The sequence below is a fragment of the Heliangelus exortis genome, chromosome Z (genome assembly GCF_036169615.1).
Source record: "Heliangelus exortis chromosome Z, bHelExo1.hap1, whole genome shotgun sequence".
NCBI lineage: Eukaryota > Metazoa > Chordata > Aves > Apodiformes > Trochilidae > Heliangelus > Heliangelus exortis.
The window spans coordinates 64,223,661-64,251,659 of NC_092454.1; the positions used below are offsets into that span (position 1 = coordinate 64,223,661).

General features: G+C 39.5%; 1 protein-coding gene across 1 annotated transcript; it reads left to right on the forward strand.

The window, feature by feature from the left end:
- The first annotated feature begins 160 nt into the window (after window positions 1-160).
- UGCG (UDP-glucose ceramide glucosyltransferase) lies at window positions 161-27,997 on the forward strand. Its single transcript, XM_071730030.1, has 9 exons — window positions 161-540; window positions 15,884-16,025; window positions 19,534-19,636; window positions 20,497-20,598; window positions 21,005-21,117; window positions 23,114-23,292; window positions 23,565-23,651; window positions 24,083-24,272; window positions 25,555-27,997. The coding sequence occupies exons 1-9, from the start codon at window positions 443-445 to the stop codon at window positions 25,723-25,725; spliced, it is 1,185 nt and encodes a 394-aa protein (XP_071586131.1). The 5' UTR covers window positions 161-442; the 3' UTR covers window positions 25,726-27,997.
- Window positions 27,998-27,999: the final 2 nt, after the last annotated feature.

Genomic DNA, 27,999 nt, shown 5'->3' on the forward strand with positions numbered 1-27,999 from the left:
CGCCGCCGCTGCCGCCCTCCCTCCCCCGAGCCCAGGCAGCCGGCAGCGCGGCCACAGGCCTATCTCGGCCCTCCGCCGGGGGAGGGCAGGCGCGGTAGCGGCTTTACCCGCCCACCCCGCAGCAGCCCCGTGACTGCTGCCCCGCCTCTCCGGGGCCAGCCGCCGGCGGGGGTCGGGCGGGGCCTGCGCCTGACAGAAAGGCGGGGGCCGCGGCGGTGGGCGACAGGACGGGTCGGCGCCTGCTCCTCCTCAGTGTGCGAGTGGCTCTCGGGGCGGAGGCTGCCGCGGTAGGGACGGCAGCAGCACCAGCTTCAGAACCGCCACCGCCACCACCTGGGTGAGCCCGCCCGGGGCAGCCGCCGGCTTCACACGCCGACAGACCCTCCCTCACTTCGCTCCCGCTTCTCCGACGGCTCCTGCTAGGGCCGCTGCGCCCCAAGGGATGGCTGTGCTGGCCTTGGCCCTGGCGGGACTCGCCATCTTCGGACTCATCCTCTTCGTCGTGCTCTGGCTCATGCACTTCATGTCCATCATCTACACGTAAGCGCGGGCCGCGGCGGAGAAAGGGGGGAGGGCATGGCGCCGGCGTTGTTCCCTCTCACCTCGCCTGCCTTGGCGGCCCCTCCGCTGAGGATCCCGGCAGCGGGCCTCGTCCCCCGCTACCCCACCGTCTGCCCGCGGCTCCCCCGCCGCTGCTTCCCGGGTGCCGGGCACAGGGAGTCTCTCCCGCCGCCCTCCCCGTGCCCTGGGGGACACGCACCTGTGAGTGTGGGGAGCTCCCTCCCGCCGTCAGGCCCGGCCGTCTGCAGGGGGGGTTCGGGTCGGCTCGGCTCTGGAGGGGGCACGGCCGGTACCTCGCCATCGGCCTCACCATGAAAGTTCTTCTCCGTAGGTGTCCGCCGCCTGGGTTTGCGCCCTGGCTTCTTTGCCTTCAGCGCTGCGAGGTTGCTTGGGTTTTCTTTTTTGCTGGTACACCTGTAAAGCGAGGTTTTCCCGCTGGTGGTGGAAGAGCAGAGCAGTGATAAAACGTGTAGCTTTCCGACTCTGCAAGAAGAGTTGAGTGGAGCAGCTGAACTAAGGCAGTACCCTGTGCCGAGCAGACAGGGTTGAACCTCCGAGTACACGTTTGGTTTTGTTTTGTGTTGTTTTTTTTAAATTTAATTGGGTTGTTATTGGGTTTTGGGTTTTTCTTTCTTTTTTTTTGAGAAATAAGGGCAGTTCTAGTAGTAGCCGGTGCCACGCGAACTGCACTCTCAAAGGGATTGCGCACGGGTACAGGGACAGTCCTGAATGGACTGCGGGTTACCCGTGTGAGAGCCCTGAATGGGCTGCGACCTGCTGGGGTGAGGACACCCTAAGGGACTGCAGCATCTGGGTGACCCACCTTTAAGGAGACTGCTGCCCATGGAGGACTCATACTGTCAAAAGAAACCTCTGCCAAAGGTACTGCAACCTGTAGATAAGTCACTCCTGAACAGGTACACCTGCTGGAGCTGACTAACAGTTAAGAAGAAGCCAGCAGTGGAGGAAAATGAGTAAGATGCAGGGTGTGGCAGAAAAACCATTACATACTGGCACTGACTCTAGCCTGGTTGAGGAGGGCCCCCCCCCCCCACCCCCTAAAGGGAGGGACTGGGTGTAAGGTGCAGTGGAAATGAGCAGTTCAGATAGAAATGTGAGGAGGAAAGGTCACTGACTGAAGCCAAGCCTGGGGGAGGAGGATGAAAGGTGCTTCCCTAAAAGTGTGGTTGGTTGTCTTTTTTCTTCAGTAAGCAGGTCAGCGATACATTGCCTGTTAACTGGAAATAATTTAAAGTAAGTAGAAGTCACTGAATTGACACTGGTCTCATTGGTGGGTAGTGCAGGTAGCAGCTGGACCTGGTGTGTCCTGGGGCTGGAATATTTGCAGTGGTGTGAAACTTGGAAGCAGTTGTGTTTACTAGGAATTTTTGCTGCAAGTGTATGTATTATGTATGGGGAGTTAATGCAAACAGTGTGTTAACAGGTGGAAAACTTGACAGCTGTGGAGGAGTTGGGTAAGAATTGAGGTGAGACCCAACCTGTGTGACCCGACCCTGGAGAAAGCTGTGCTTCCAGTGGGCTCTTGAGATTCCACCCAGGTCCAGAGCCAGGAGCTGAGTCTTTTTCAGGAGTAAAGAGCTGGTGGTAACAGCGGGGTATTTAGAGTTCAGTGTGAAAAAGTGGCCCTTAGTTGGAGGTGAGCAGCTGGTAGCTCTAAAGTCACCAAACTTCAAGCTGCTGTGGAGGAGCTGCCCTGGTAAGTGATTTGGAAGATCTGTGGAAGCCGGACTGATATTCCCCATAACATGACCACTCAGCAGTCCTTTGCTTGCAGTGAAGTGAAGGAATTGTTGGACACCTACAGCAACTGGGAGATGAGCTTGTGGTAGCTGTGGTGTTGCTGGGAAGCCAGAACTGGTGTGCTATAGTTGGTGGCTGGAGAAAGCACGGCTCCGTTGAGTTTGAAGCCTATGCTCCTTGTAAGCTCTGCCTTGCAAAAGGGAGGAGAGCTGTGGGATTGTCTGGTGGGGTGGTATGTGGAGAAATGGCTTGGTTTTGCAAGCAAAATTAGCCCTGTGAGGGGAATTATCAGGAGGAGGTAATCAATTGTGTGTATGTCTACTGTCGGAGTTCATTTATGGGGGAGGGGATCCAGATTGATGGTGATTGTTAATGCTGAAAATTTGAGTGATTGGGCACTATTACTAGTGCCCCTCCTCTCACAGGGACTTTTGCCTTGGATGGTGGGCACAGCACACTGCACCCTTTCCTACACCACAAAGGTATGAAGGATTCTTACTGATGGAAATTCTTTTTGGTGACAGTAGGAGTATGCAGTGTTAGTGTAGAATTATATGAAACTTGCCCTGTACTGAAAACTATTTACACTGAATCTGTAAAGTAGGTCCTCTAGTGAAGGGGAAAAATGAAATTAATTAGTCTTCCTGTTCTCTCTTTTTGAATGGAATTGTTGGTTTAACATTTTTTGAAGTCATTGGGATAGGGGCTGTTCAGTCTGCAAATAGCAGTACTGAACTAGTGATTTGGAAGGGCTGGTCTGTGCCACTGGAATATTAAAATAATGCAGAAACATGTCAGCAAAACTGTTGTGGCCTAAGCAGTTCTCCTGTGGTTACCCATTGGGATTTTAGATGTTTGTTTTAGCAAAATACTTAGAACATGTTTGAAATAAGTAGATAAATGGTATTATTCAAGAAAGTAAACTTATTTTTGTCTTGGAAGTGCTGTCAGTTGTCAAGGTTGAGGTCCTGACAGCATTTCAACAGTGTTAGCTTGTCCTGTAGTTGCTTCAAAAGATGTAGGGTTTTTGGCTAGCTAAGTACAATAACAAGGTTTCAGTTGCAGAAGACTGTTCCACCATAATGCATTTGCAAAATCTGACTCTTGCCACCTCTTCCCCCCCCTTTAGTAGGTTTTGATTTATGAAGAAGTATAGTAGGATAGGCAATAAGCAGGTTGGCTGAAGCAATGAAACGTAGATAGCCACACTGTTAAGTCAAAAGGCCAATCTTCATGAATTATCTGATGTAATTATGAAATGGATCTTGGTTTGGTGCTCTCTCAGCAGTGAAGTAAGTTTAATAAGCATGGAACAAATAGCAGGTTTTTATAACTAGTAATCAGATGAAGTGCAGTTTGCATAGATTACCTTGTGTAGTAAGGCTATGATATTTGACCTGTTTGAGTTGCTACTTTAAACTCAAAAATGAACTTGTCTAAGACCCAATTTTGCTTTCATATGGGCTTTTCTGTTGAAGTTAAGCCACCAACTGATCCAGCAGGAAGAGTTCAGTGATGGAAATGTCTGATATACTGACTCTGAAACCTTCTGAGGTTGTATATTTTTGTGAGAAACTAAAATGAACTTTCAGGATGAAACCCAAATGCACACCTATATCTGAAATAGGAAAAAAGAAAGAAAAGAACTGAAAAAGAAGGCTTAGTGGACACCTTAGTACCATGTTCCAGCACTTAAAGTGTGGCTACCGATAAGATGAAGACTTCCTTTTTACAAGGACTCATGAGGAAAAGATAGGGCATAATGGCTTCAGGTTCTTTCTAGGGATATCCTGACTGGACACCAGAAGAAAAATTTTCACTATGAGTATAGTTGGACACTGGAATAATCTCCCCAGGGAAGTGGTGTATTCCCCAACACTGGACACTTTTGAGACTTAGCTTGAGAGTGTGCTGGGCCACCTCATCTAAACTGTACCTGCCTAGGAAGCCTGGACCAGATGATCCTTGAGGTCCCTTCCAACCTGGCTGTCTGTAAAATGGAGGACCATTGTATGATGTCCTAACAAGGAAAAAATATAGTGTTGACTAAAGTGTTCAGGAGTAAATTTTAAAATTTTAGCAGACTATTAAAATAGTCATTTAGTGAGTCTTACTAACTTCTATTCCGAGTACATGCAAATTGAGGAACAGAACTCCTATGAAATCAGGGAAAAAATAAACCCAAACTAAAGCTGTTTTCTTGGGGTTTATAGCACTCTTAACACATCTTGTAATTCTGATCATTGGCTGGTAAGATCTCTTGCAGCTGATTTGGTGTTTTGAAATAGATGGTTCTAGTTTAATAATAAGTGCTTTCTGTATATGCTGTGCCTCTTTCTAGAATAAAGCTGGCAAGCAAAGCATGCAGGACCTAGAAAATACCTTATTTAAATAAGTATAATCAATGTGGTATTTCACACATAGGTATTTCTCTACAATGTCTTCAGACTCCAGTCTAAGAACGAATGGAAGGTTTTGTATTCTAACTCTCTCTTTTTGTTCTTGACTATTTTAACATGAACACCAAGATGACTTGATGAGATGTACAACACACCTATTGTACAGTGATTCTGGGACTGAGGAGAGACAACAGAGTAACTTTTAAGGAAGTAAAAGTTAATCTTTGATTACTTGCACTCTTACTTGCCTGGTCCACAAAACTGAATCGATGGAGTAATGTTATGGTTTGAGTCTCTTTTGTTCTTGTAAGTGATCAGTGGCAATTCTAATTATAGCGCTTGATGCAAATCACTTTCTTTAAGGCATCCATGGTCTGTGGATACTGAGTTTTCTAAGTTCCCAGGTGTGATTGGGAAGGGTAGTGCATGACGTTCAGTTGAAGAAGATATTGCTAGTTCTAGGTTTTTAAAAAGTGTATGTTACAGTGGTCAATGAAGAAATAATAAATGATGCATTCATGTGGCATTTGGATGTGGTGGGCTCATGTGTCTTGTCTGCTGACTAAAACCCAAGATTTTTAGAAACATATAAGTGTAATAAAACACCTGAATGTAACTAAAAGTAATTACCAGCCTCGTTATAATGTGTATACGCACAAGGAGGAAACTTAGTTTGCACAGATGTATGAAGTTCAAGTTTCCTGAGGTACTTCTCCATCACTGAAGAGCTCTGTAACCATGGCTTCCAAACGAAAAAAAAAAAAAACCCACCCCACACCGCCAATGTTTAAGTTCTGGTTTTTGTTACATGAAGTATTTTTGATCTCTTGGCTAGTAATCTATTACTTTATAGTAATTGTGACCTTTCATCCTTAACAAGATAACAGTTCTGTTACTCTTGACCCTAATTTGGTTGTCTTGCCACCCTGTTTTTGTCCTTCCCTTGCTTCTCAGTCCATGACTTGTGTCTAGGCTTACCCTGCTCTGTTCCCTGACCTCTCTGCTTGTCCTCTGTCATCTGCTAGGTCTTTCTCTTCCTTTGGGCTGTCCAATGTATTTCCACTGTCAGTGGTCTGGCAATAAATTGGCTGAAGTGGCTCTTGAGCTGTAGTTGAGCTTTACTATCAAAGGGTTGCATTTTCTTTGGTTTGTGGAAGTGCTTCAGAGGCTGCATTGTCACAGGCAGGAGTAAGGAGAGAATGTAGTCTAGATCTAATTTAAAAGGTCATCCTTGGAGAACTTGCCTGTCACTATCAGGTGTTATGAGGCATAGGTGACCTAGCATTTTAATAGACTTTGGAGATAATGCAAATCATAATTTCTTATAATTAGAGGCACCTTTCCCTCTTGTTAATAATCAAACCCAAACAGAAAATTGAAGTTGGATTGTACTGGATTTTCTTCAGGAAGTGTCTGAAAGATGCCTGGCACTTGCAGAGTGCTGTTACTATTCTAGGATTTGTCTTCATTCTTTAGCTGAATCTTTATTGAACTTGAACTACTTATGTGTAAATTTTCCATGCAGGTTGTAGCATACAAAAAGGAATTTTTATGCTGTCCTTTTGGACAAGTAAGGTAAAAGTATGTTTTTCAAGTGTAAAATAAGATGAAAAGCCAAAGTGAATTGTTGTACTAAGTGAAAAATTAGACCTGTCTTGACAGTACTACTTGTAACTTTTTGGTTTGGAATTGTATTTCTTAAAGCAATTTTTGAGTGCTTGATAGGTGCTTCTAGTGGACTGATCTCTTTTCATTAAAACAGTGGGATAACTAATAATGTATCTTTGCTTCAATTTGTGCTGACAGCTGGTCTGTTTTTGGGTACTTGAATTATTGTCCTTCTCTTCAGAAACACCTCTTCATAAACGAAAGACTGTTAGAGTTCCCTCTACTCCCTACCCTTGGTAGGGCTCATGTCAGGCTTAGCAGTACAGTCCATGAGGAGCAATGTGAAACATTTATTTTCATTGTTTGTGTGTGTCTTTTTTTTTTTTTTTTTTTTATTAAATGCTTATCCTGAGGTCTTGGCTCAATGTGCCTTCATAGTAGTGACTTCCCAGGTGACTACTGCTTGATAATGGGTAGTGTGCTACATGTCATGGTGAATCAGGCAAAATGTTTCTGTAGTTATTAGACACAGAATAATCAAACTACTGAAAATCAGAATTTGGTTGATGAGCTGCTACTGAGGAGAAATCCTAAGTGCTTTCTACTGAAATGTAGCTTAGCTTAAATCAACATGCATATAAGCCTTGCTTGAAGTATCATTCTGGGCTGAAAAGAGGTAGAAACCTTTGAGACACGTGTCCTCTATGAGAACATGTATTTTTGAATTTTGAATGTTAGTAGCAACTGGAAATTTAATTCTTCTTGCCCTCATCCTCACAGATTTCTATGATGGGCTAGAAGAGAGTACTCGTGATTTTCAGGCTGGAGAAGTCAGGATTTTTGCTGCATTTTCCCGTGCCTGCTAATTGTGACTGCACTGTATGAGGAGATACAGTGGCTGGTTGAAATACCTTGTCAAGGGTTGTATTCCTGTTAACCTTTTGAAATGCTTCCAAGATGTTTCAAAATTAAGATACTCCACACTTTCTTTTAAGCATTGTTAAAAGAGATGATACATATGTTTCATTATAATATTTCCAAGCAGATTTATATAGATGGTGTAGTGGGGAGTAGTTTATTTTGAGGCTTTATGAACCCAGTGTTGTAAGGTGGGTTTTGTGGGTGGTTTTTTTTTGGCTTGTTTTGTTTGGTTTTTTGTTTTATTTTCTTATAGAGAGAAGGCAAGTGAAATTCACCAAGTTATTTTTCTAGTTTGTATTTGCTGGAAACAAACAAACAAACAAACAAAAAAAAAACCGCCCTTCTGAAATGTTGTCAAATAGTGTGGAGATGTGTAACATTAACTTAATATTTTCTTCCAAAGGCTTTTTTGTTTGTTTTGTTTGTTTGTTTTATAATTGCTTTCTTCAGTTCTGATGATCCCTATAGGAGACTTATTCAAGTTCTCCATGACATTTGCAGTGCAAGGGCAGTGATGCTGTCTTGCTGACCATTGTGTATTCCAGACAAGATTTACAGCTTTTTTTATTACCCCAACTGGGGATAATAGAGCCAGGGACTGTGTGTTCAAACTTGTGTGATTTGGTGTTTGAGTAAAGTTTCTGCTTCAGTGCGATGTTTTGTACTCTGAAAACACTTGATCTGAGTTTATTAAATAAAAAGTGGCCTGTCATCCACTGAAAGTTCAGAGAAAATACTGGCTCAGTGTCTCTTTTATGATTTGTTAATGTAATTTATGCTTTACTGTCAGTTAACTGTTTTGGAAGCTTTTAGGGAGAAGGAACTGGAAAATGTTGATAAGTGAAGGGAATCTTTTTGCACAAAAAAAGGAGCAGGAAGGATCAACCTGGGGTTTGTAGGAAGCACATTACATAGTGTTTAGCAGATGGTGTTTTCACTTAAAACTTATGCCTTATGAAATTAATAGGGCTGAGCTATTTTTTGATCCTAATGATGTGAAATATAAAATCAGAAAACCAAAAAGAATAGTCTTGCAGTACAAGAGTTCTGCAGCTTTGTGTTTTAAAAGATCCTATACTTAAAACAGAGGGGTTGATCCTGTACTAAAAGTTCTCTGCTGTGGCTGCTTTATCTCTCCCAGAGTTACAGCCACCCACTGGTGATGCTTTCACAAATAAAACATGAGTTGTGTTGGATGTAGTTCTCTGACGTTGCGTAAGGTTTGTTGCAAGGAGTCTGTTTAAAAAAAAAAATAATTTCCATTTCTGTGACTCTTGGTTTGATGCTCAAGGGGATAATCCAAATCCCCTCCCACCCCTGCACCTTTCCAAACGCTTTTGCCATCCCAGTCAGCCTTTAGTGAGCATGTGGCTATGTGGTGACTCTGATCAGCAAGCTAGCTTTTTCTGTGGGATAGTTGTTTGATCAGCAGGCTGATCCAATTTATCTTGCAGAGCTGACGGCTTTATAGCCACCAGTAGGCTGAGGGTGTGGGTAAGCAGAAACTGGGAGTCAATTGCTATTTTGATGGCAACCTGCAGACAGACTGCAAGGAAAAACTGTGTTCATTTTAATGCTTATTATGATCTAGTAATGGCTGTGTTATAGACAGCTTGCTGTGTTTTTTTGTTGAGCACGTTTCATTTCTGCTTTTTCAATTGTAAATTATGTAGGATTCAGACAGTAAAAGGGTTCCCATTACTGCTGGTTAAACCACATTCTGTTGTATGCGAGCCTGTCTGTTTCAATTTTATCATGCAGGTGTGGGGGCAGGGAGGGGAGTGGAAAAGGAATTTCTAGATTAAGAAAAGGGAGTGTTTGCTGGTTTTAAGTTGAGGTCTATAGTGTTTGCTCCTTCTTCTTCATGAAAGATTTTTTTTTCCTACTTAAAACTCCAACACATTTGAAAGAAATTTAACCTTCCCATCCCTCTTCCCTGTCAAAAAAAAAAGACTGTGTGGAGCTATGGATTGCATCTATTCACCATGAATTTTTAGATAACATTTGTAAGATGCTTCTTAAAGAATTTCAGATGTTTATGAATATTTCAAAATCAAAATGTAAAATAGCACTAGATAGGATCTCTACTGCTTTGTGTTGTGTGATTTTGTTTGTCTTTATTACTAGCCACTGGTGGAACTAGTGCTTCCTGAAATGGGAAAGGTGAATTGGTATTTGCTTTTTGAAAATATGGACCTTCTGAATAATTAGTTATCACAGTCTAGGTGCTTTCTCACTCAATTCCATCTCAAGACCTTGAATTCAACTTTTTCTTTTTCTTTTTTTTTTTTTTTTTTTTTTGTGAAAAAGCTTTGACTCTTGCTGTTTTGAAACTTGTTTTAAGGTTATTTTTTAAAATAATTTCCCTTGCTATCCACTTCCTGTTGTGATTTATTGGCATTACATACTAAGGTGGTTGGGGTTTTTTTAGTTTTTGTTTTGGTTTTTTTTTTCTGTAGGGTGTGTGTAGTAGAGGAGAAAATACACGTTGACAGTGAATGAAATGCTTGATCTGCCTTCTACCTTCAGCTGGCAGTTGATGGAGCACTAACAAATTCCAGCAGTCTTTTCAACATAAAGTATGCAAACAGTAGGATTACATTTTTTATTTTCAGGTTTTTTGCAGGCATGCACAAACCTATGATTGTTTCTGTCCTGGCAGACAGCCACAAGAAGTCTAGACTGGAAAGTGGGCACCTGACTCTTACTCACCATTTCCTCTCTGATTTGTCTACTTCCCTCCATACGAGTGTTTTATCAAGGCCAAGTTACATGTCAATTGTTTTTCATTATAATTGCTGTTGTACTAAGAGAGACATTAGCGCTTCCTCTTAAGTTCTTTCCACTTGCTCCCAGCTGTGTATTTCTGCTCCTCCCTCTTGTTGGATCTGACACTTGTGTAACTCAAGTTGATGGGTGGATTGACTTGCCATGTGCTTGTATGGCTGTTTAATTGCGTGGCAAGAGGGGAGGATGGGGAAGACTGCCTACCTGAGAACACTGTTTGGCTTGTGGGATGGGTTGGCCCTGGGCCAACAGCCAAGCAAAAGTGTCTTGAACAGTCTCCAGCACATTTCTGTGTCTTGCATCTTCCGTTCAGCCAAGAGAGGTAGAAGGGTGCTGTGCTTTAAGCTTCAGGAGTCACTTGAGAATGCTGGCAGAATGTAGCTAGCTGTTTCAGGCAGAGAAATGAGGGCAGAGAAGAACCTATCAGGGAGTGAATGGTGTGAAAGAAAACTGATCACAGAATGGTTTTGGTTGGAAGGGACCTTAAAGATCATCCAGTTCCAACCCCCTATCATTGGCAAGGATACCTCCCACCAGATCAGGTTGCTCAAAGCCCCATTCAACCTGCTCTTGAACACTGCCAGGGATGGGGCATCCACAGTGTCTCTTGGTAACCTGTTCCAGTGTCTTATCACCCTCTCATCAAAGAATTTCTTTCTAATATCTCACCTGAATCTACCTTCTTCTGGCTTAAAACCATTACTATCACTATATGCCCAGCTTTTCTGTAGGTTCCCTCCAGGTACTGGAAGGTCTCCATTGAGCCTGCTTTTCTCCTGGCTGAACAACCCCAATTCTCAACGTGTTATCATAGAAGAGGTGCTTCAGCCAGATCCATGTGCTTCCTGTGTTGAGGGCTCCAGAACTGCATGCATTACTCCAGGTTGGGTCTCCTGAGTGTGGAGTAGAGCAGGAGAATCACCTCCCTCTGATTGCTGTCCACACTTCTTTTGATGCAGCCCAGGACAGAGTTGGCTTTCTGGGCAGCAGGTGCACACTGCTGGCTCATGTTGAGCTTCTCATCAACCAACACCCACAAGTCCCCCCCAAGGCTGAGGCAGATTTGGTTGTGAAAGAATTGTCAGGGGCCTGACCTGATGTATGTCCTTGTGTAAGGTTCTAGAATAAGGTGTTGCACCCCTGATGCTTCCTTTTTGTTGACACTGGTCCTGCTCTGACTCTGTGGTCAGGGGTGGTTATGCTGTTTGTTCATTGCCAGCTCAGCTCTTCTGGAAGCCCACTCTTCTGGAAGCTTCCTAACTAGTTTGCCAGAATGCAACCTGAACTCTGAGGAAAAAAAACCCAGATTGAACTATCTGTTAAATGAGTGAATTGACATAGGATTGTATGGGCAGTGATACTGTTATGATGTCTTGTGTAACTGGTGTTACTGGCAGCACAAGGAGGAGGAACACTGAGGTATCTTTGCTGCTAGTGAGTCATGTACAATTATGCAAATATTCATATAATCTTGGCATGGCTAGGGTTGGAAAGGACCTTAAAGATAATCTAGTTCCTACCTCACTGCTGTGGGCAGGGACACCTCCCACTAGATCAGGTTGCTCAAGGCCCCATCCAACCTGGCCTTGAACTCTTCCAGGGAGGGAGTGTACACAACTTCCTTGGGCAACCTGTGCCAGTGTCTTACCACCCCCATAGTAAAAATTAGTTCTCTCCTAATATCTAACGTAAATCTCCCCTCTTCAAGTTTTAAACCATTGTTTCTTGTGCTCTTGATACATATCTATCTAAAAAACCCTACCCCAACTTTCTTGTTGGCCCCTTTCAGGTGTTGGAAAGCTGCTATAAGGTCATCTCAGAGCTTCCTCTTCTCCAGGCTGAACAACCCCATCTCCCTCAGGCTGTCTTCATAGGGAGGTGCTCCAGTCCTCTGAGCATTTTTATGGCTCTCCTCTGGACATCTTAAAGGAGCTCCATACCCTTTGTATGTTGGAGACTCCAGAGTTGGACACAGTATTCCAGGTGGGAATCATGAGAATAGAGTAGAGGGGGAGAATCCCCCCCCCCAGCCAGCTGGCTGTGTTTCTTTGATGCAGCCCAGGACACAGTTGGCTGTCTCATGTTAAGCTTCTTGTCCACCATCACCCCCAAGTCCTTCTTCTCGTGCTTGCCTTCGATCCTTTCTCCTCCCAACCTGTATTCATGCATGGGATTGCCTTGATCCAGGTCCAGAACCTTGCACTTTGCCTTGTTGAACTTCATGCAGTGTGCACGTGCCCACTTCTCAAGCCTGTCAAGGTCCCCATGGATGGCATCCCTTCCCTCCAGCATGTTGACTTCACCACGCACTTTGTTGTCAGCAAACTTGCTGAGGGTGCACTCAGTTCCCCTGTCCATGTTGCTAAGAAAGATGTTAAACAGCACTGGGCTGAGTACCAGCCCTTGAGCAGCACCACTCATCACGCATCTCCCTTTGGACACCGAGCCACTGATCACAACTCTTTGGGTGTGACCATCCAGACAGTTCCTTATCCAACAAGTGGTCCATCCATCAAATCTGTACTGTTCCAGTATAGAGATCAGAAAAACTTGTATTTTTTGGTGGTTAAGACAAGTATTGTCATCACAGTGGTCTTCTTTACCACAGAGGACATATGACACGTACACTTCAAAATAATAAAGGAAAGCAATCCTTTTAAAAGTTCGTATTGTGTATAGTACATTATAAATTATTTTGCACTGAAATATGCCCAGTGCTGTCAGAACACTAACTATACAAACATACTTAATTAATTTTTTTTAATCTCTGTCTAATGCAGTAAGCTGCAGAAAAACACAGCACCAAGGAACATATAATGACTTTGATCTCTGAAACAGATACTGGCTGATTAGTAACGAAAGACACTTTCAGATTCTGTGATTCTGTGTGATAGACCACTAACCAGGTTATCTACAAGCATTTTTGCACATATATGCATTAAATAGATCAGCCTGCAATCCCTAGGTAGTGAAACTGGAGTTCCATTTATGTGGTCTGGTGGTAGTGTATGTAGAATAGGAGAGAAAAAAGTAGCAGGATGCACAATTGTTTCATGACCTGTAGTCCAACTAGAGTATATCATTTAACAGGCACCTGCAAAGTTTCTTATTCTCAGTTCTTAACATGGTAATAATTAACCCACAGAAGCAACTGTAAATTAGACTCTCTCTCTCTCTCTCTCTCTCTCTCAGCAGAGGAAAGAACTACCAAAATAAAAAATCCATGCTACTGAGTTATCACTGCTCAGTATACCACATGGTCACTTCTTGATAACCTGTATCAAATTGAGCAACAAAACTGGGTTTGGGGGTTTTTTTGGTTTTGTTGTATTATTTGGTGGATTTTTTGTTGCTGTTGTTGGGTTTTGATTTTGTTTCTGGTTAACCACCAAAAAACACAAGGTGGTGCACAAAAATACCAACTTACTGCTTCACCTGACCTTTATTTTAGAGACTTCTGTGCTCTGCAACACACAACTTGGTTTAGAGCATATCTGCATCACCAATGTTACTGTTGTTTGAATTCGTAAATTATTTTGATTTCCATGTTAAATAGTAACCTTAGTTTGAGTAATGTAACTTGTTTGGTTTTATGTTTTTTTAATAGTGGTTGGTCTGTTTCTCTGGTTGGTTTTCAGCTGTAACTTTTGAATTCTTCTTCAGTTTAAGCTGCTCCACAAATAGTCCCTTTCAGTATAGGATGATTGGGTTTACTGTTAATTTGCCTCTGGCTCCATGGAGTCTAACACAGCATTGCAATTACTGCCGTGGAAGTTACTTTACCTTATTGTCACAATGCTACAGTGCTTCCAGGATGTCAAGCTGCCCCTTTTGTGCAGCATTTTGAAGAGAACCTGAACTGGAGTCTTATTCTTAAGGTAGCATATTAGTTCTTGTCATACTGAGCGATCCTCTCTCAAGTCTTGAGGTGTGGTGTTACATAGCTGGGCAGAAACTGATGATGCTGCATGCCTCATTTGTGTGTTTTCTGAGGTTTCCCTCTCTTCACACCATGTGTAGGCTGTTCCTTAGATTTCAATCACCTGTACAATCCTGTGTGTCAGTGTGGTTTGTAATGTGATGCCTTGCAAGAATCTGCAGTTTTATCACTCGGTGCTTATTCTTTATCACAGCCGTCATAATTTCTCTCCATATCTTTTTCCATTTAATTGACCCACTCTCTCTGAAAATCGTATTCATCCAGGATTTTGCTTCTATATTAAGCTGCCTGCATTGCTACAGGCTGTTTTTAAGCAGAGGGTTTTTTGGTTTTCTGTGTGGGTTTTTTTGTTTGTTTGTTTTTTCCCCCCCTCCCCCCCCTTGCATTATCTACCTTTTGTTTCTCCTGGTCAAAGAATTCAGACCTTCCTTTCTTATTTGCACTAAAGCCTTTGTTTGCTGTTTGTGGTAGCTCCCTGAACTATTATTGCTTTTCCTACCTTGGTCTGACTGTCCCCTGGCTGTTAGTTGCTCAGCAGCATAATTTCAGTTTACCTCTGCAGTGTCCAGGCTTGGACTCGGTACAAAGACACCATCCTTCTGTCTTTTTACTGAGCCCATTATTTATTCTCTGTAACAGCATTATGGGTGCAGGGCTGGTAGGGTAACAAATGTGATGCCACTGTCCCATTTTGGGGAAAAAAATAACTCTAGAGAACTTATGGATTTTCTTCTCTTAGTGTAGTTCCTTCATACTTCAGTAGCTTACTTGATCAAACACATTTCTCAGGAGTGTGCTTCCTAGGAATGTGACTTTATGATTTGTTGGTGGGTTTTTTTGTTTGGTGGGTTGGTTTTGGGTTGTTGTTTAGGGGACCTTGGGGGGATTTTTTTGGGTTTTTTTTTTTTTTTTTGAGGCCATATGCAGAAGTTTTTAAGCTAAGAATTGATACCCCTAGGAACGTACTGCAATGAAATATTCTTTCAATCTGACTGCTATGCATGTTAGAGAACTACAGCATGCAGTTTATACAGCATGCAGTAATTATACACTAATTTACAAATTTTAATTTGTAAAATTACAAATTTTTTAAAATTCTCGTACTTGCTCAAATTATATATATTTATTAATGCAAATTTCATCGTATAGTGGCCCATGAAGCTTTCAAAATTTAATTCTGCATTCATTCATATGGGGCTGTAGGATTAAAAATTCCTGTTGGTGAGCTGTGACATGACTGTCAATATGCTTTATCTTCATTGCTGAGATACCAGAGACTGTGCACAATTGTGTCCTCAGTTTAGCCATGCCTCTGAACCAGCCTCTTGTCCAGGTTTTAGGACTTTTATACTACAGTTGATTGCTCCTAATTCTCTTCTTGGAGATGTTTGTTAACAAATTGATCACTGGGATCAATTCCTTCCCCATGCTTTCAACTTTCTTTAAGATTTTAAGTTTTTAACTAAGTTTTGTGTGATAATGCAGGAAAAAGCACCTGAGCCTTTTTTTTTTTTTTTTCCTTGTTTACAGTAATTTTTTTTTTCTGATTAACCTGTTTATAATATTAGGAGCTTTAGTTCTGTGGAGGAAGGCAGAAAAATCTCATCTCCTATGCAGCGTGAAAAAGGTGTTACTCTTATTGTTAAAAATGCATAGTGCAAAATGCATTAATCTGAAATGTCTAAGTTGAATAAGGTTGAATTTAACCTACATACAATGCTAATGGTTTTTTAGGCATTGTCTCTGACTCATCAACTGTCAGGTTTTTAAAATTAGCTGTTGATACTACAACTAAAACTTGCTTTTGCAGCAATTATAACTCAATCTTCCTCAGTTCTGACTACATTTTGCATGGATTTCTCTAGTGTGTTTTCTTTATGTGGTGGTATATGTATGCTTCTTGCAGACGCCTTCACCTCAATAAAAAAGCCACGGATAAACAGCCATATAGCAAGCTTCCTGGTGTTTCACTCCTGAAGCCATTAAAAGGTGTGGATCCAAACCTGATCAACAACTTAGAAACCTTCTTTGAGCTGGATTACCCAAAAGTATGTATACAATTTAGTGTATCTTTTGTTTTTTCCTCCTATGTCTCCATAAGTCATATCAGGATTTTGGGCTAGAAATATGTAACTTGATTATGTCTTGTTCTGCCTTCCATCAAATGCATAATTAGATATTTTACATGTTGCAAGCAGAACTTACTAATTTTAAACAAGCTGTCTACAAAGGAAGATAAACAAGGCTTAGGGGAAAGACATACTCTGCACTTCACTGAGATGTGTTTAATCATTATTCCTATATCATGGTGTTAATAGCAGTGTGAAGTCCTTCAATCAAGCAAAAAATTTGAGATGCCAGACACACTCTTCAGTAAACTACTTTGCTGTAACAGAACCTCTAATAGAGAACATTTATCTGATAGCCTGGAACTCTCTGATAGCTCTTACTGATGGCTCATTTAATGAAGAATTGCTCCATGGTGAGGTGGTGTACCTTACATGTTGCTGGTAGGCAGGATAGTTTCTAAGCCACTTATTGGTGTTGGGAAACAAATAGTTAATAGAAGCTTGCATTTGCTATTGAACACTGTTTGTAAGATAGATGATAACTCTGTCAGATGTTGTCCTTGCTCCAAGGACCTTACAACTCAAAGAAGAAACCTGAAAATATTTGCTGCATCATTCACTACTTGATACATATTCCTGTGGATGGAAAAAGGACTGTTTTCTACTGCATAACTCCTGAATTCTAAAATTTCTAATTTACTTCTAATAAAGCCTCTTTTCCCAGTTCTTTGTGAAACTACTTTTTACAATGCTTCTTCAGTTGTAAAAGGTCAGAGTATGCGTATTGTACAGACTACACATACATTGCACAATGAGTTTTCTTTGTGTTTTCTTACTGAGAGCTTTAAACTTATAAGCAAGCAGGGTGAAACAATGGAAAAAACCAAAAACAAAAACAAGAAAAAACAAACCCACCATTGGGAAATTACGAAAAATTGGGTAGTTTTTCTTTGAAGTTTGAAAAAAAAGTTTTTGAATGTTCATGACTGAAGCTTTTCATCCTTTGGACTCAACAAAAGTGCAATAAAGATTAGGTGTAGCCAAGATAAGTTTAAGCATACTTGAGGCACTCTATGTATGCCAGTGTTGCAAACAGTGCAAATAAATGGTAACAATATCTTAAGCTGTTTTATGACTATAATGAGTATAAAAATGTGCAGCTGAAACACTTGCCTACAAATACAATTTGTTTGAGAACTCAGAAAAACAGTTATGCTGAATCTTGCATTGGCAGACAGTCTTGACCCTTACTTTTCATAACTGAGACATATGCATGGAAATCTTAAAATATTGCTGCTCCACACTGATCTGATAACAATAGTGACAATAGCATTTTTGTCAAGGAGAGTGAAAATGGAAATGGGGGTGTGAGTGCTTCAGTTTACTGGGGTACAGATGATACAGTACAAGCAAGATCCCCAGACTCTTTGAAAACACTTCTGTACAATAGCAGGGTATAAATATACTTCATTTAAGGGGTTGACATTGCACCACAAAAATTAGAGCATCAGTATTGCCCGGTATCCAAAGTTTAGTTGTCCAGGGAAAAATTATTAGAAAAGAATAATCTTAAACTTGTTCCAGTGAAGCTGAGTTCAACCTACAGTGATACTAATTCTCTTACATTCTTCACAGGTACCCCATGTGTGAAACACTTGGGTCTTGCTTAGAAGCCAGTTATGCACCTTCTAAACTGCAGGACTTAACACATAATGTTGTTATCGCTAAGAAGTTCTTATTTGCTGTGCATACTGTAATTTGAGCAGAAATCTTCCAATTCATGTTATGTCCAAATGAACCTGCTTTATACATACATTTTGTAGTTCTTTATATTGTTACTGCATACAGAGGCCATTTATTATGAATGTTTTATTTTGAATAACTGTTTTAAAATATTGCAGTATCCAAGTTCAGTATTTCTGGTTAAATTTCTTGGAGAACAGAGATACAGAAGTGTCATTGCAATTGGGGAGTGAGGATTAGTTACTTAAAAACTAGGAAAAATTGCTGCACTTTTACATAATTCTTTATTGTTCATCCAATAAATTATTTCTTCAGTTGGTAAATTTTATGGTGTTCATGCTGTCAAGATTGTTCTATTGTGGAAAGACCTGTCTGCTTCATAAGACAAGTATTTTGCTCTTTCAATTCCATTTTCTGTGTTAGTAGAAATCAAATAAAAATCAAATACTGGTTGTTCTTTAGGCAAATCAACTTTGAGTTTGCATTCTGAGAGGCAGAGATGTGTTTGTCTGATAGGCTGCAGTGCTAGACCAAGTCTTGCCAGCTCCCATTTACTGGTTAGTGTTTTTAAGTTTCCACATATTTTGAATGCAGTTAAATTGCTGTGGTTTTTGTGTTTACCATACTATTTTTTCCTGAATTATGTATTTAACTTAATGTCTTCTGTTATATAAAATACTTCTTACTGAACTTTGGAGATTGTTATTGTTGAGGCCATAGACAGCTATAGAAATTTAAATTATTATTGCTTAAGTATTTTTACCGGAAAAAGTTCAGTAAGGTGATGGAATATTATAGCACTTTTCATTGCTAATTGGGACTCTATTTACAACTGCTATATCAACATCCAAGTAAATTGTTTTTAGTGAGATTTTGGTTTTAGATCTTGGACTATAAGAATGGTTCCCAGGTATCTTGATCATTAATATGCATTTTCTAAATGTTACTCTTTGGACTGGAGCTTTAATAACTTGTTCTAATAGTTCAGTAATTCTTACAGGAAGAGAGGAAGCTTATATCAAGTAAAGAGTATTTAAGGAATTTGCTGTTATTGCAGAAACAGAAATACCTCCATCAAAGCCTGCAAAGCTGTCTCAAAATAGTGATTTTTTTAAATGCTGTTTTCTCATCCCTTTTTCATAGCTCACATGTAACAATCATGTAGCTTGATTGCTGAAACAGAGTTTTTACTTAGCTCTTGTTGATTTTTTTAAAAGAATTATTCTATTAATGAGGAAAATATATGTACATTACATATGCATCTACATGTTCCTGAGCTTAGCTTTATTATGCAATTATGTAAGTGTACATATACTTCTATCTGTGAATTGTCTTCAACTCTGTTCAGAGGTTTGCAGTCAAGTAATATTTTGTGTGCTTTAATTCACTGAATATAAGATTGGATTTAAGAGTCATTTAAGCAAAAATGGAAGTGGAAACACAAATTCTGCCTTGCATACCAGGGTGCTTCATGCCTAAGAGAAACCCTTCTGATAACTGCAAAACTAAAATTCCTCAGAACAAGAGTTTGTTGGGAAACAGACTTGGGTCTTGTTTTTAAATGCAAAAGCAAGTACTTATAAAAAAGAGTCTTACTTAGCTGTAAAACAACCCCGTTGGTTTTATTTTTAATTCTATAATAGTGCTTCTCAGTTTGGTACACTCTTAAGCCTAATTTCCTAGACCACAGTAATATTAAGTATGTGTGTGTGTAAATGTGTGTATACATTTTTGTTTTTGCCAGTATGAAGTACTGCTCTGTGTACAAGATCATGATGATCCAGCTATTGATGTATGCAAAAAGCTTCTTGGCAAATACCCAAATGTTGATGCCAGACTGTTCATAGGTAAGCAAAGCAATGCAAAGGTGGGACTCTTACTTGTATGATGTTTTTAGGTTTTTATTAACAGTGTTCTAAAATAAATAGCTGTCTTGTTCAGCCTGGTTTTGTTTTGTAGCTTAATCAGTTTGCGGTAAGCAAGTAAGTTTGAAGTCACAATCTGTGACATTAGTCCAAAAAAGCTCTAAGAAGAAGGAATTATGCAACTCCCACAACTGTTTCCTTCTTAATCTTAAACAACAGACTTTGTACAAGTCTTTGAACTGAACTGAATGTTTAGGAAGTGACCTGGAGTTGTGGCTGTGTTTTTGAGGTCCTGTAACAATCCCTTTTCAAAAGCTTAGGCTCTAGGACTCTTTCTTTCCTTTCATTTGAATTAGAGGAGGGAAGGGATGTTAAAACTAGGTAGTAGAATGCCATTTTGTTCTCTGACAGGAGACAAACAGGTACTTCACTTTTATTTTGCTCCTTAATTATTTTGCTAAAATTAGAACTTAATGTTCTGTGGAATTTAATTATTGTAATTAGTAGCCTTTAGAAATAAGAGGTAGAGAATATTTATCTTACAGAATGTAGTAATAAGATTTGTAGTTCTAGTGCCCTTTTAATCACAGCAACCTTGCTACTCCCCCATTTTGAGGAAGTATTTGCCTGTTTACTTTTAAATTCTCCATGTAGTTGTAGTAAGATCTAAAACACAGATATGAAGGGAATAATTAAAAGTGAAGTTCTTTCATGCAAGTGGGCTTTAAGAACTGATAGGTAAACATCAGCCTTTATTTAGTCTGTCTAAACTTTTTGGGTCTTGAGTCTGAATTCTAAAAAAGCCTTATACATTGTTTGTGTATGATGTTTGTATTTTTTAGGTGGCAAGAAAGTTGGCATCAACCCTAAAATTAATAATTTAATGCCTGGGTATGAAGTTGCCAAATATGATCTCATATGGATTTGTGATAGTGGAATCAGAGGTAGGTGTCTATTGTAATATGGTGACTATTATATTGCTATTATTTCCTGTAGGGAAGAAGTTGCTGGAGATTATTTCTACTTGTGAGAACACAAGTAGAAGTGAAATTTAAAAATCTGGAAAAAATGTGTTTGTGATATAAAAATGTTCAATCTCTCATTAAAGGTGGAAATCCCATTAAGAAAAATGCTTCTCAAAAGGTTTCCATTATATTTGTAGTTGATCATAATTATGAAATCAGTTACTGTTATTATTTTTCTGAAACTTTGTTCCTGCAAAATACTGTGCATCAAAGTAGGCATGCTTCTTGATACTGGTAAGAGAAAGAATTTGTGTCTCTGTACAGTAGTCTGCTGTTGGCAGAACTGGTCAATGAACTGTGTTTTGTTTGTTTGTTTGTTGGTTAGTAACTCCAGACACACTGACAGATATGGCCAATCAGATGACTGAAAAAGTGGGCTTGGTCCATGGGCTTCCCTATGTTGCAGACAGACAGGGTTTTGCTGCTACACTTGAACAGGTGGGTGTCTGTTGGTTTTGATTTTTAATGCCAGGTCCTTGCTGACTGAAAGTTGTATAGCTCCTCTTGTACCTTTTGAGTGAAGAAATGTTTTTTTCCAGCTGCACTCATACTTCAAACTGTTGTAGGATATCTTTTACATGCTCCAAAATTCTACTGTGTTGCTCTGAACATTGATTCATTATTTTAAGTTTACAATACAAATACAAAGATTACAGGATGAAAATTGCTGTCAATTCTAATAATTTTTTAAATAACGCCAAAGTCTTTCTAGTGTTTAGTCAGAAAGGGCCATTAATTCTATTTTGATGTCTGAAAAGGACCACAGAAATGGCCATGACAAGTCACCAAAGTCCAGCTCACATGGCATCTTACTTCCTGCAGGGATTATAGGCACAGCCTTTGAGGAGTGTAGAATGCAAACAAGGCTTACATCCTGTTTTCCTGTAATACTGTCAACTTTCTGCAGTGTTGAGCTTAGAGACTTCCTGAGGAGGAAGTAGACTTGGGTATCTACTAGTCCTCAAGATAGTAAAGACATATTACTTACATGAACTTTTCCATTCTTTCTTTGAATCCATATAGATTTTGAACATGTCACTGTACTTCCCAAAAAGTTCCATAGATCTACCATCTGTTACAGGAACCACCATCTTGTTCACTCTGGCCCTTGTTCTTCTGTAGTTCTATTTCACGTCACTTAACACTTGTTCTGAAAGAGAAAGTGAACAGCTGATTACTGTCCACCATCTTGATAACAGTCACTCTGTCCTATTCTCTTTTTTCTTCATAGTAAGTTTTCTTCTGTAGAACGAAGAGGCCAAGTTTACTTGTTGTTCCTTGTGTCTCAAGGCATGTATTTTAAACAAGTATCTTTTCCTCTAATCTGGCATGTATAAGGCATGTATTTTGGCCCCAAGGTTAACTAATGTGTGTCAAAGGCAGAAATAAGAGAGATGAAAGTGCAGTGAACTTCAGTACTCTTTTACTGCATGGAGGGAGGGCAGCTTGAGTGATCTTTGTCTGAATTTCCTCTTCTAAGAGAAGAATAAGGAGCTATAGCATGGGGCCCTTAGCACTGCTACGTGCTACAGTCACAAGAATTGCAACTCCTGCTTGTGTGTTTCTGGAGGAGCTTTTTGCTCCCAGATCCAGTACACTGCAAGGTGAGCACTCCTTTGCTTAAATGGGTTACTGTATCTGTAAGACCAGTGTGAAGACTGTCTATAAGGAAGCATAGTAATGAGAGGTGCTAGTACTAATTCCCACTGTCTTTTTATAGGACACTCCAAGTTTTAAGTTACTGAATCTTGTAAGAAGACTCACTTGCAATCTGAATTTTTTCTTTGCTATTTCTGTTTGCAAGTACATTAAGTAAACAGAATTCCCCTCCTTCTGTGCAACCATATAGTAAGTTTGCAAGAGCAGGTGTGCAGTAATGCAATTAATCCTTGTAAGAGAAAGGAGACACTGTGTCTGTCAGTTATCACCAACAAATATACTACTCCTAGTGACTAGTAAATTAAAAGATTTTTAAAATGTATTTCCTGAGAACAACCTCAGTAAATTCAGAAGTTAAATACCAAATTAAATACTGTAGCTTAATAGGTGCTTTTAAATCAGCTTATACGTTTGTAAAAGCACAGCCAAAGTCATAGAATCATAGGATCTTTCTGGTTGGGATCATAAGAGTCCAGTCATCATCCTTATTCTACAAAGTTCTCCCCTAAACTATATCCCCTAAAACCACATCTGAATGACCCTTAAACACATCCAGGGATGGTGGCTCAACCACCTCCCTGGGCAGCCTGCTAGATTCCTCAGATTTGGTCATAGACTAGATTTCTTATCTGGCAATAAAGTTATTTCCAATTACACTGTCATATCTGTCCATGTCTAGCACTTTTTTACCCTCCAAACATTTTTGGAAGAAAAGTGTCAAAGAGTAGAACTTAAATATATACAGAGTTTTAAAAGCCTTGTCTTGGTTTTGCAGGTTTATTTTGGAACTTCACATCCTAGGTCATATATTTCAGCCCACTTAACTGGCTTTAAGTGTGTAACAGGAATGTCATGCTTGATGAGGAAGGATGTTTTGGACCAAGCTGGAGGACTGATAGCTTTTGCACAATATATTGCTGAAGATTACTTTATGGCCAAAGCAATAGCTGATCGGTAAGATGATTCTGAAGTAAGCATATTGCTTTTTAAGTCTTCTTAAGAAAAAGTTTCTGAAAACCTGCTTTGTGTTATTCAGCCAGTGTTTGCTTTTTCAGTGAAGAGACTTGATTAAAATACATTTAACTTTCTTGATTATACCCATTTAATATGGAACATATGCCAAAGAAACTTTTCAAGCCTAATAAGATTTTTGGATGTTTGTTCTCTAATTGTTCTTTGTATCTCTTGTTCTCATGGTTTTTTTCAATAATAAATTAATTTTTTAGGGGCTGGAAATTTGCGATGGCCACACAAGTTGCAATGCAAAACTCGGGTTCATATTCTATCTCTCAGTTTCAGTGCAGAATGATCAGGTAAAATTTTAATCTTTATTTCTTCTCCTGCCTACTTCTGTCACCTGCTTCTGATGTGTATGAGCTGATAATGAGAACAAATATATTTTCAAGCTAATTTGATCTGAAGTCTGGAATGCTGAGGTTCCAGTAGGCAGCTTGATGCACACTTCTCATTACTGTTAGGAGAGAAGCACTGACTTTGCACAGAAGTATGACTGATAAAAATATTTAAAAAAATCTAAAAGAACCCTCTCAGTACCTTTTAAATGCTAGGTGCGGTATCTTAGAAACTGAAAATTTAAACAATATTTTATTTGGAGATGTAAATCAGACAAGATTAAACTTGCATTGTTAGGAAAAGACCATGATACCTCATCATTTGACAACGTGGGGAAAGAGTAGATAAAGAATAATGCATAGAAGGAACTGACTTGTTTGTCTTTTTCTAGGTGGGCCAAACTGCGAATTAATATGTTACCTGCCACAATAATTTGTGAGCCAATCTCTGAGTGCTTTGTTGCCAGTCTGGTTATTGGATGGGCAGCTCATCATGTGTTTAGATGGGATATAATGGTATTTTTCCTGTGTCACTGTTTGGCATGGTTTATATTTGACTACATTCAACTGAAAGGTGTTCAGGTATGTAGCTTCGTTTTCTCTAGAGGTTAATAAAGTTACTAGTGTTGTCTGCTTCAGCAGAAAGCTAAGCCACATTGTAATAACAAATTAATTCTCTTGACATCAATGAAATAACTGGTCAAATCAGGTTGTTTTGCAGTCTTCCATATTCAGTTGTAATACCATAAAAGAGAATAAGTGTGCTTGGTTGTAATTTTGTTTTCTATGTACACCTGCCTTTGTGTAGACTCTGATATCTGTCCCCTTCATCTTCACATTTTTAGTCTGCTCTGGCTAGGCATATCCACATATTTTAAGCTTTTCCAAACAGCACAAGAACAGCAGCTTTGTGGAGTTTGATGTTTGTTTTTCTTTTATCTTAGTTTTCACTTTGTCTAGGATTTGTTGATGTGTATATGTTCTCTTCAGTACATTTTTCACTCTGTTTTTGGAATAATGGACTTACAGTACAGCTGTAGCCTACTTCTAAAAAATTTTCCAGTCACTGAAAGTGAGACCTCAAAAACTTTTAATATAAAAAGATGTCACAGATCAGAGCAGGATTTTTCCTTCTAACGCTGCAGGAACTATTTAGACTACTTTCTGCTTGTGGCTGTATTCCATCCAGATTTGATCTGTAATTACCTGTATATTCAAAAATCAAATAGTTCTCACACTGAAAAATATTCTTTTGGTAGTCTTAACACTATTGGAAATAAAAAAAAAAAAAAGAAAATTAAATCTTGTGTTGATTCTGTAGAACTCCAGAAGGTCAGTTTTAATGGTCACCTTTCTAATTGCTCTTCTTGCCATGAGCAGCATGTAGAGGAGCTTTGTGCTTACTCTTCTTCTGAAGCCTGATTTTCAGCTCTGCATGACAGTTCTCAAAGAAGCAGAAAATACAGAGAGACTGGAAGCATCTTTCTTAGTCCCACTTTTCCTGTGCAATATGCATCTGTCTAGATGCTGTTCTTTTGGGGTCTGTGGCGAGAACTCAGTTGTCTGCTTGAACACCTTCTACATACCTCAAAAAGAAAAAAGTGAAATTGTCACACTTTTCCTTGCCTTTTGCTTTGCATACTAGTCTCTTCTCCAATCTTCTGGTCATTCTGCTGAAGTCCTCATGTTTAATATGGGTAATCATGGCTTGAACAGGAAAACATTATTTGCTTATTAAAAATATGCTGTTGACATATAAACCTGGATGATGAGCTTTAGAATAGGCTTGCCTGTATCAAAAATGCTTTAAATTATTTAAAATTACTTTTGGATAATCACTATGTTTATTTTTTATTATTCCTAGGGTGGTCCTTTGTGTTTTTCAAAACTGGATTATGCAGTAGCTTGGTTCATCAGAGAATCCATGACAATTTATATTTTCCTATCTGCTTTGTGGGACCCCACTATTAGCTGGAGGACACGACGATACAGATTACGTTGTGGAGGCACTGCAGAAGAAATTCTTGATGTATAGCCACAGCTTTGTAACTGTGAATGTCAAAAAGAGAAAGGGGGATGTTCTGGGGTGGTTGGGGGGCGGGAGAAAAGTATTATAAATTGTTTATATAAATACTTTTAAGAAAATCTACCTTCAGTAGTTTTATTACTTGTATGTATGTTTGTTTTGGTATCTGTTCTTTAATTTATTCTTGCATGGCACTTGCATCTGTGAAAATATATCTGTAGTCTTGGCCAGACAGAACCTTGCTTCCATGTACAAATAGAAATGGAGAGAATTGGTCATGACATCTTATTTCCCATAGGAATGCTCTGCAGTAAACTCATTTTAAATAAAAAAAAAAGTATCCTCCTGGATATGAACAGCTTCTTATTCCATGGTGTGCTAACCTAGCAAATCCAGGGTTCACACAGCTATTTTCCAGCTGGATTGTAGATGGCTGTACCTAGTAAAATCTCAGAAGTACAGCTGACTTCTCTTTTATCCCACTAATTTGAGCTAGTAACAGGACCTTGGGGAGAAGCTCCTAAATGCTTTATGCCTACCTCTTGTGTTTGCTGCAGAACAAAATAAATGGAAAGGTAAAAATGCTTTGCAAAAACAAACTGAAGTAAAGTGGAATCTTGTGTTTATATGTATATATGAAAATAATTTAGTCATTGCAATGAACCAAAAGTGGACTGAGTTTGATAGAATGTGTTGGAAGGAATTACTGGTCAGGCATGTATTGTGCATCTTTTGGACAACTCTGATCTGGTTCTGTCTTGAACCTTCTTAAGCACTGTGCTTTAGCTAGCCAAGCTCATCCCCTTCAATATTTCCATTCCATTCTTTTTAAGGGGTGTTTGTTTTCCCCTGTGAGTGAATATTATGAGGGGGTGGGAGGAATGGAATTGTGGGGGTTGAGGGGGACATGGTCAAGGGTAGAAGGGAGCGGAAATACATTTTAGAAACATTTCACAAGTGAGCTCTTTTCTTATTCAATGTCTTGAGAATGTAATTTCATTATGCAGGTATTTAGTATCTTTTTAAAGTGAATATACAGACCTTTACTAGTCATAATTACGTACTCAATTACAGTCATTACTGTGAATATATTAAAGGGCCAGGTGAGTTTGCTGTTACTGATTGAAACTGTAATATTAATTTAAGTATCAAACTAAGTCTACTTTTGGCTTTTTGCCATCTACTGTTAGTCTAGTCTTTAAATTGGACTTTTGTCTTCCAGTGGTATGACTAAAAGGACTAGATTTAAATGCATGCCATCATTTTCCCCTCCCTTCTCCCTGTAGCTTGGTTTCCAACCTCATTGTGACTTCCTGATTTGTGGTGAACTGGACTTGTTTTCTTTGAACACTTTAATTAAAAAACACAGCAAAGCTAGAGAGGGATGCTGCATAAGCCTTTTGTTTATATAGCTGTATTTATGCTGCTTTACTTTTCTTCATAAGGAATACCATTGTCACCATGAATGTGAGCTGCTAATTACAAGGCTAATACCAACAAAGCAGCTTTAAAAGTTGGGTGGTAATGTGTAGCAAATTAGCAATAATGACATGTATTTGTAAAAATGGATATTTTTACCTTACTGAGCCAATCCTTATCTGTCATGCTACACAAGTGCAATGTGTATGTATGTGTTGTAAAACATACTCTGGGCCAAAATGCTTCATCCACCTTAATATCTCTTTTGCCTTATGATACCACGGAACTCTCTTAATGGGCATTGCTTTATGAACAAAGGCTTTTGATGCATGCTTCATTCTCTTCATGTGAATCAGGAAGAAGCATTTTTCCTGAGGAAGTTTGCGTACTTAAAGCTAGTCTAGTTTTGATCCACAAAATATACTGGTCTTAATATTGTTTTTTACATAGTTGTATTTTGCTGACAATGTTTGTATCTTTGTTTCATGAAGTTTGATGCCATTCATTGCACTGCTAATGTGAAGCTTAGCTTGCAACTTAGCTTTATGCTGATTTCTATGCAGGCAATGGAACAGAACCAAAAAAAAAAGGCTGTACAGACTTCACTTAAAAAAATAAATAGATGGGGATAACTGTTTAACAGATGCTTTTGTACTTGTAGAGCCATCTTTGGTCATGAAAAACAAAGCTTCACTTAAGTAAATAGGTTTTTTTGGGTATTGTGCAGTTGATTATGAAATGGAAGTCAACACTGTCAAATGTAGAAGATGCTGCAACAGAAATTCTAAAAGTTAAAAATGGCTAATGTAAAGTTGTGTTCATCTACAGATGTGTAGAATATACCATGTTTATTTAAAATAAATG

What these genes read in the sequence shown, in the direction of transcription:
- UGCG (XM_071730030.1), top strand. Translation starts at nt 443, where the DNA reads ATGGCTGTGCTGGCCTTGGCCCTGGCGGGACTCGCCATCTTCGGACTC. An exon ending in TTGCTGCTACACTTGAACAG is followed by an intron (nt 21,118 to 23,113) that starts GTGGGTGTCTGT and finishes TTGGTTTTGCAG; the next exon opens with GTTTATTTTGGAACTTCACA. An exon ending in TTCAACTGAAAGGTGTTCAG is followed by an intron (nt 24,273 to 25,554) that starts GTATGTAGCTTC and finishes TATTATTCCTAG; the next exon opens with GGTGGTCCTTTGTGTTTTTC.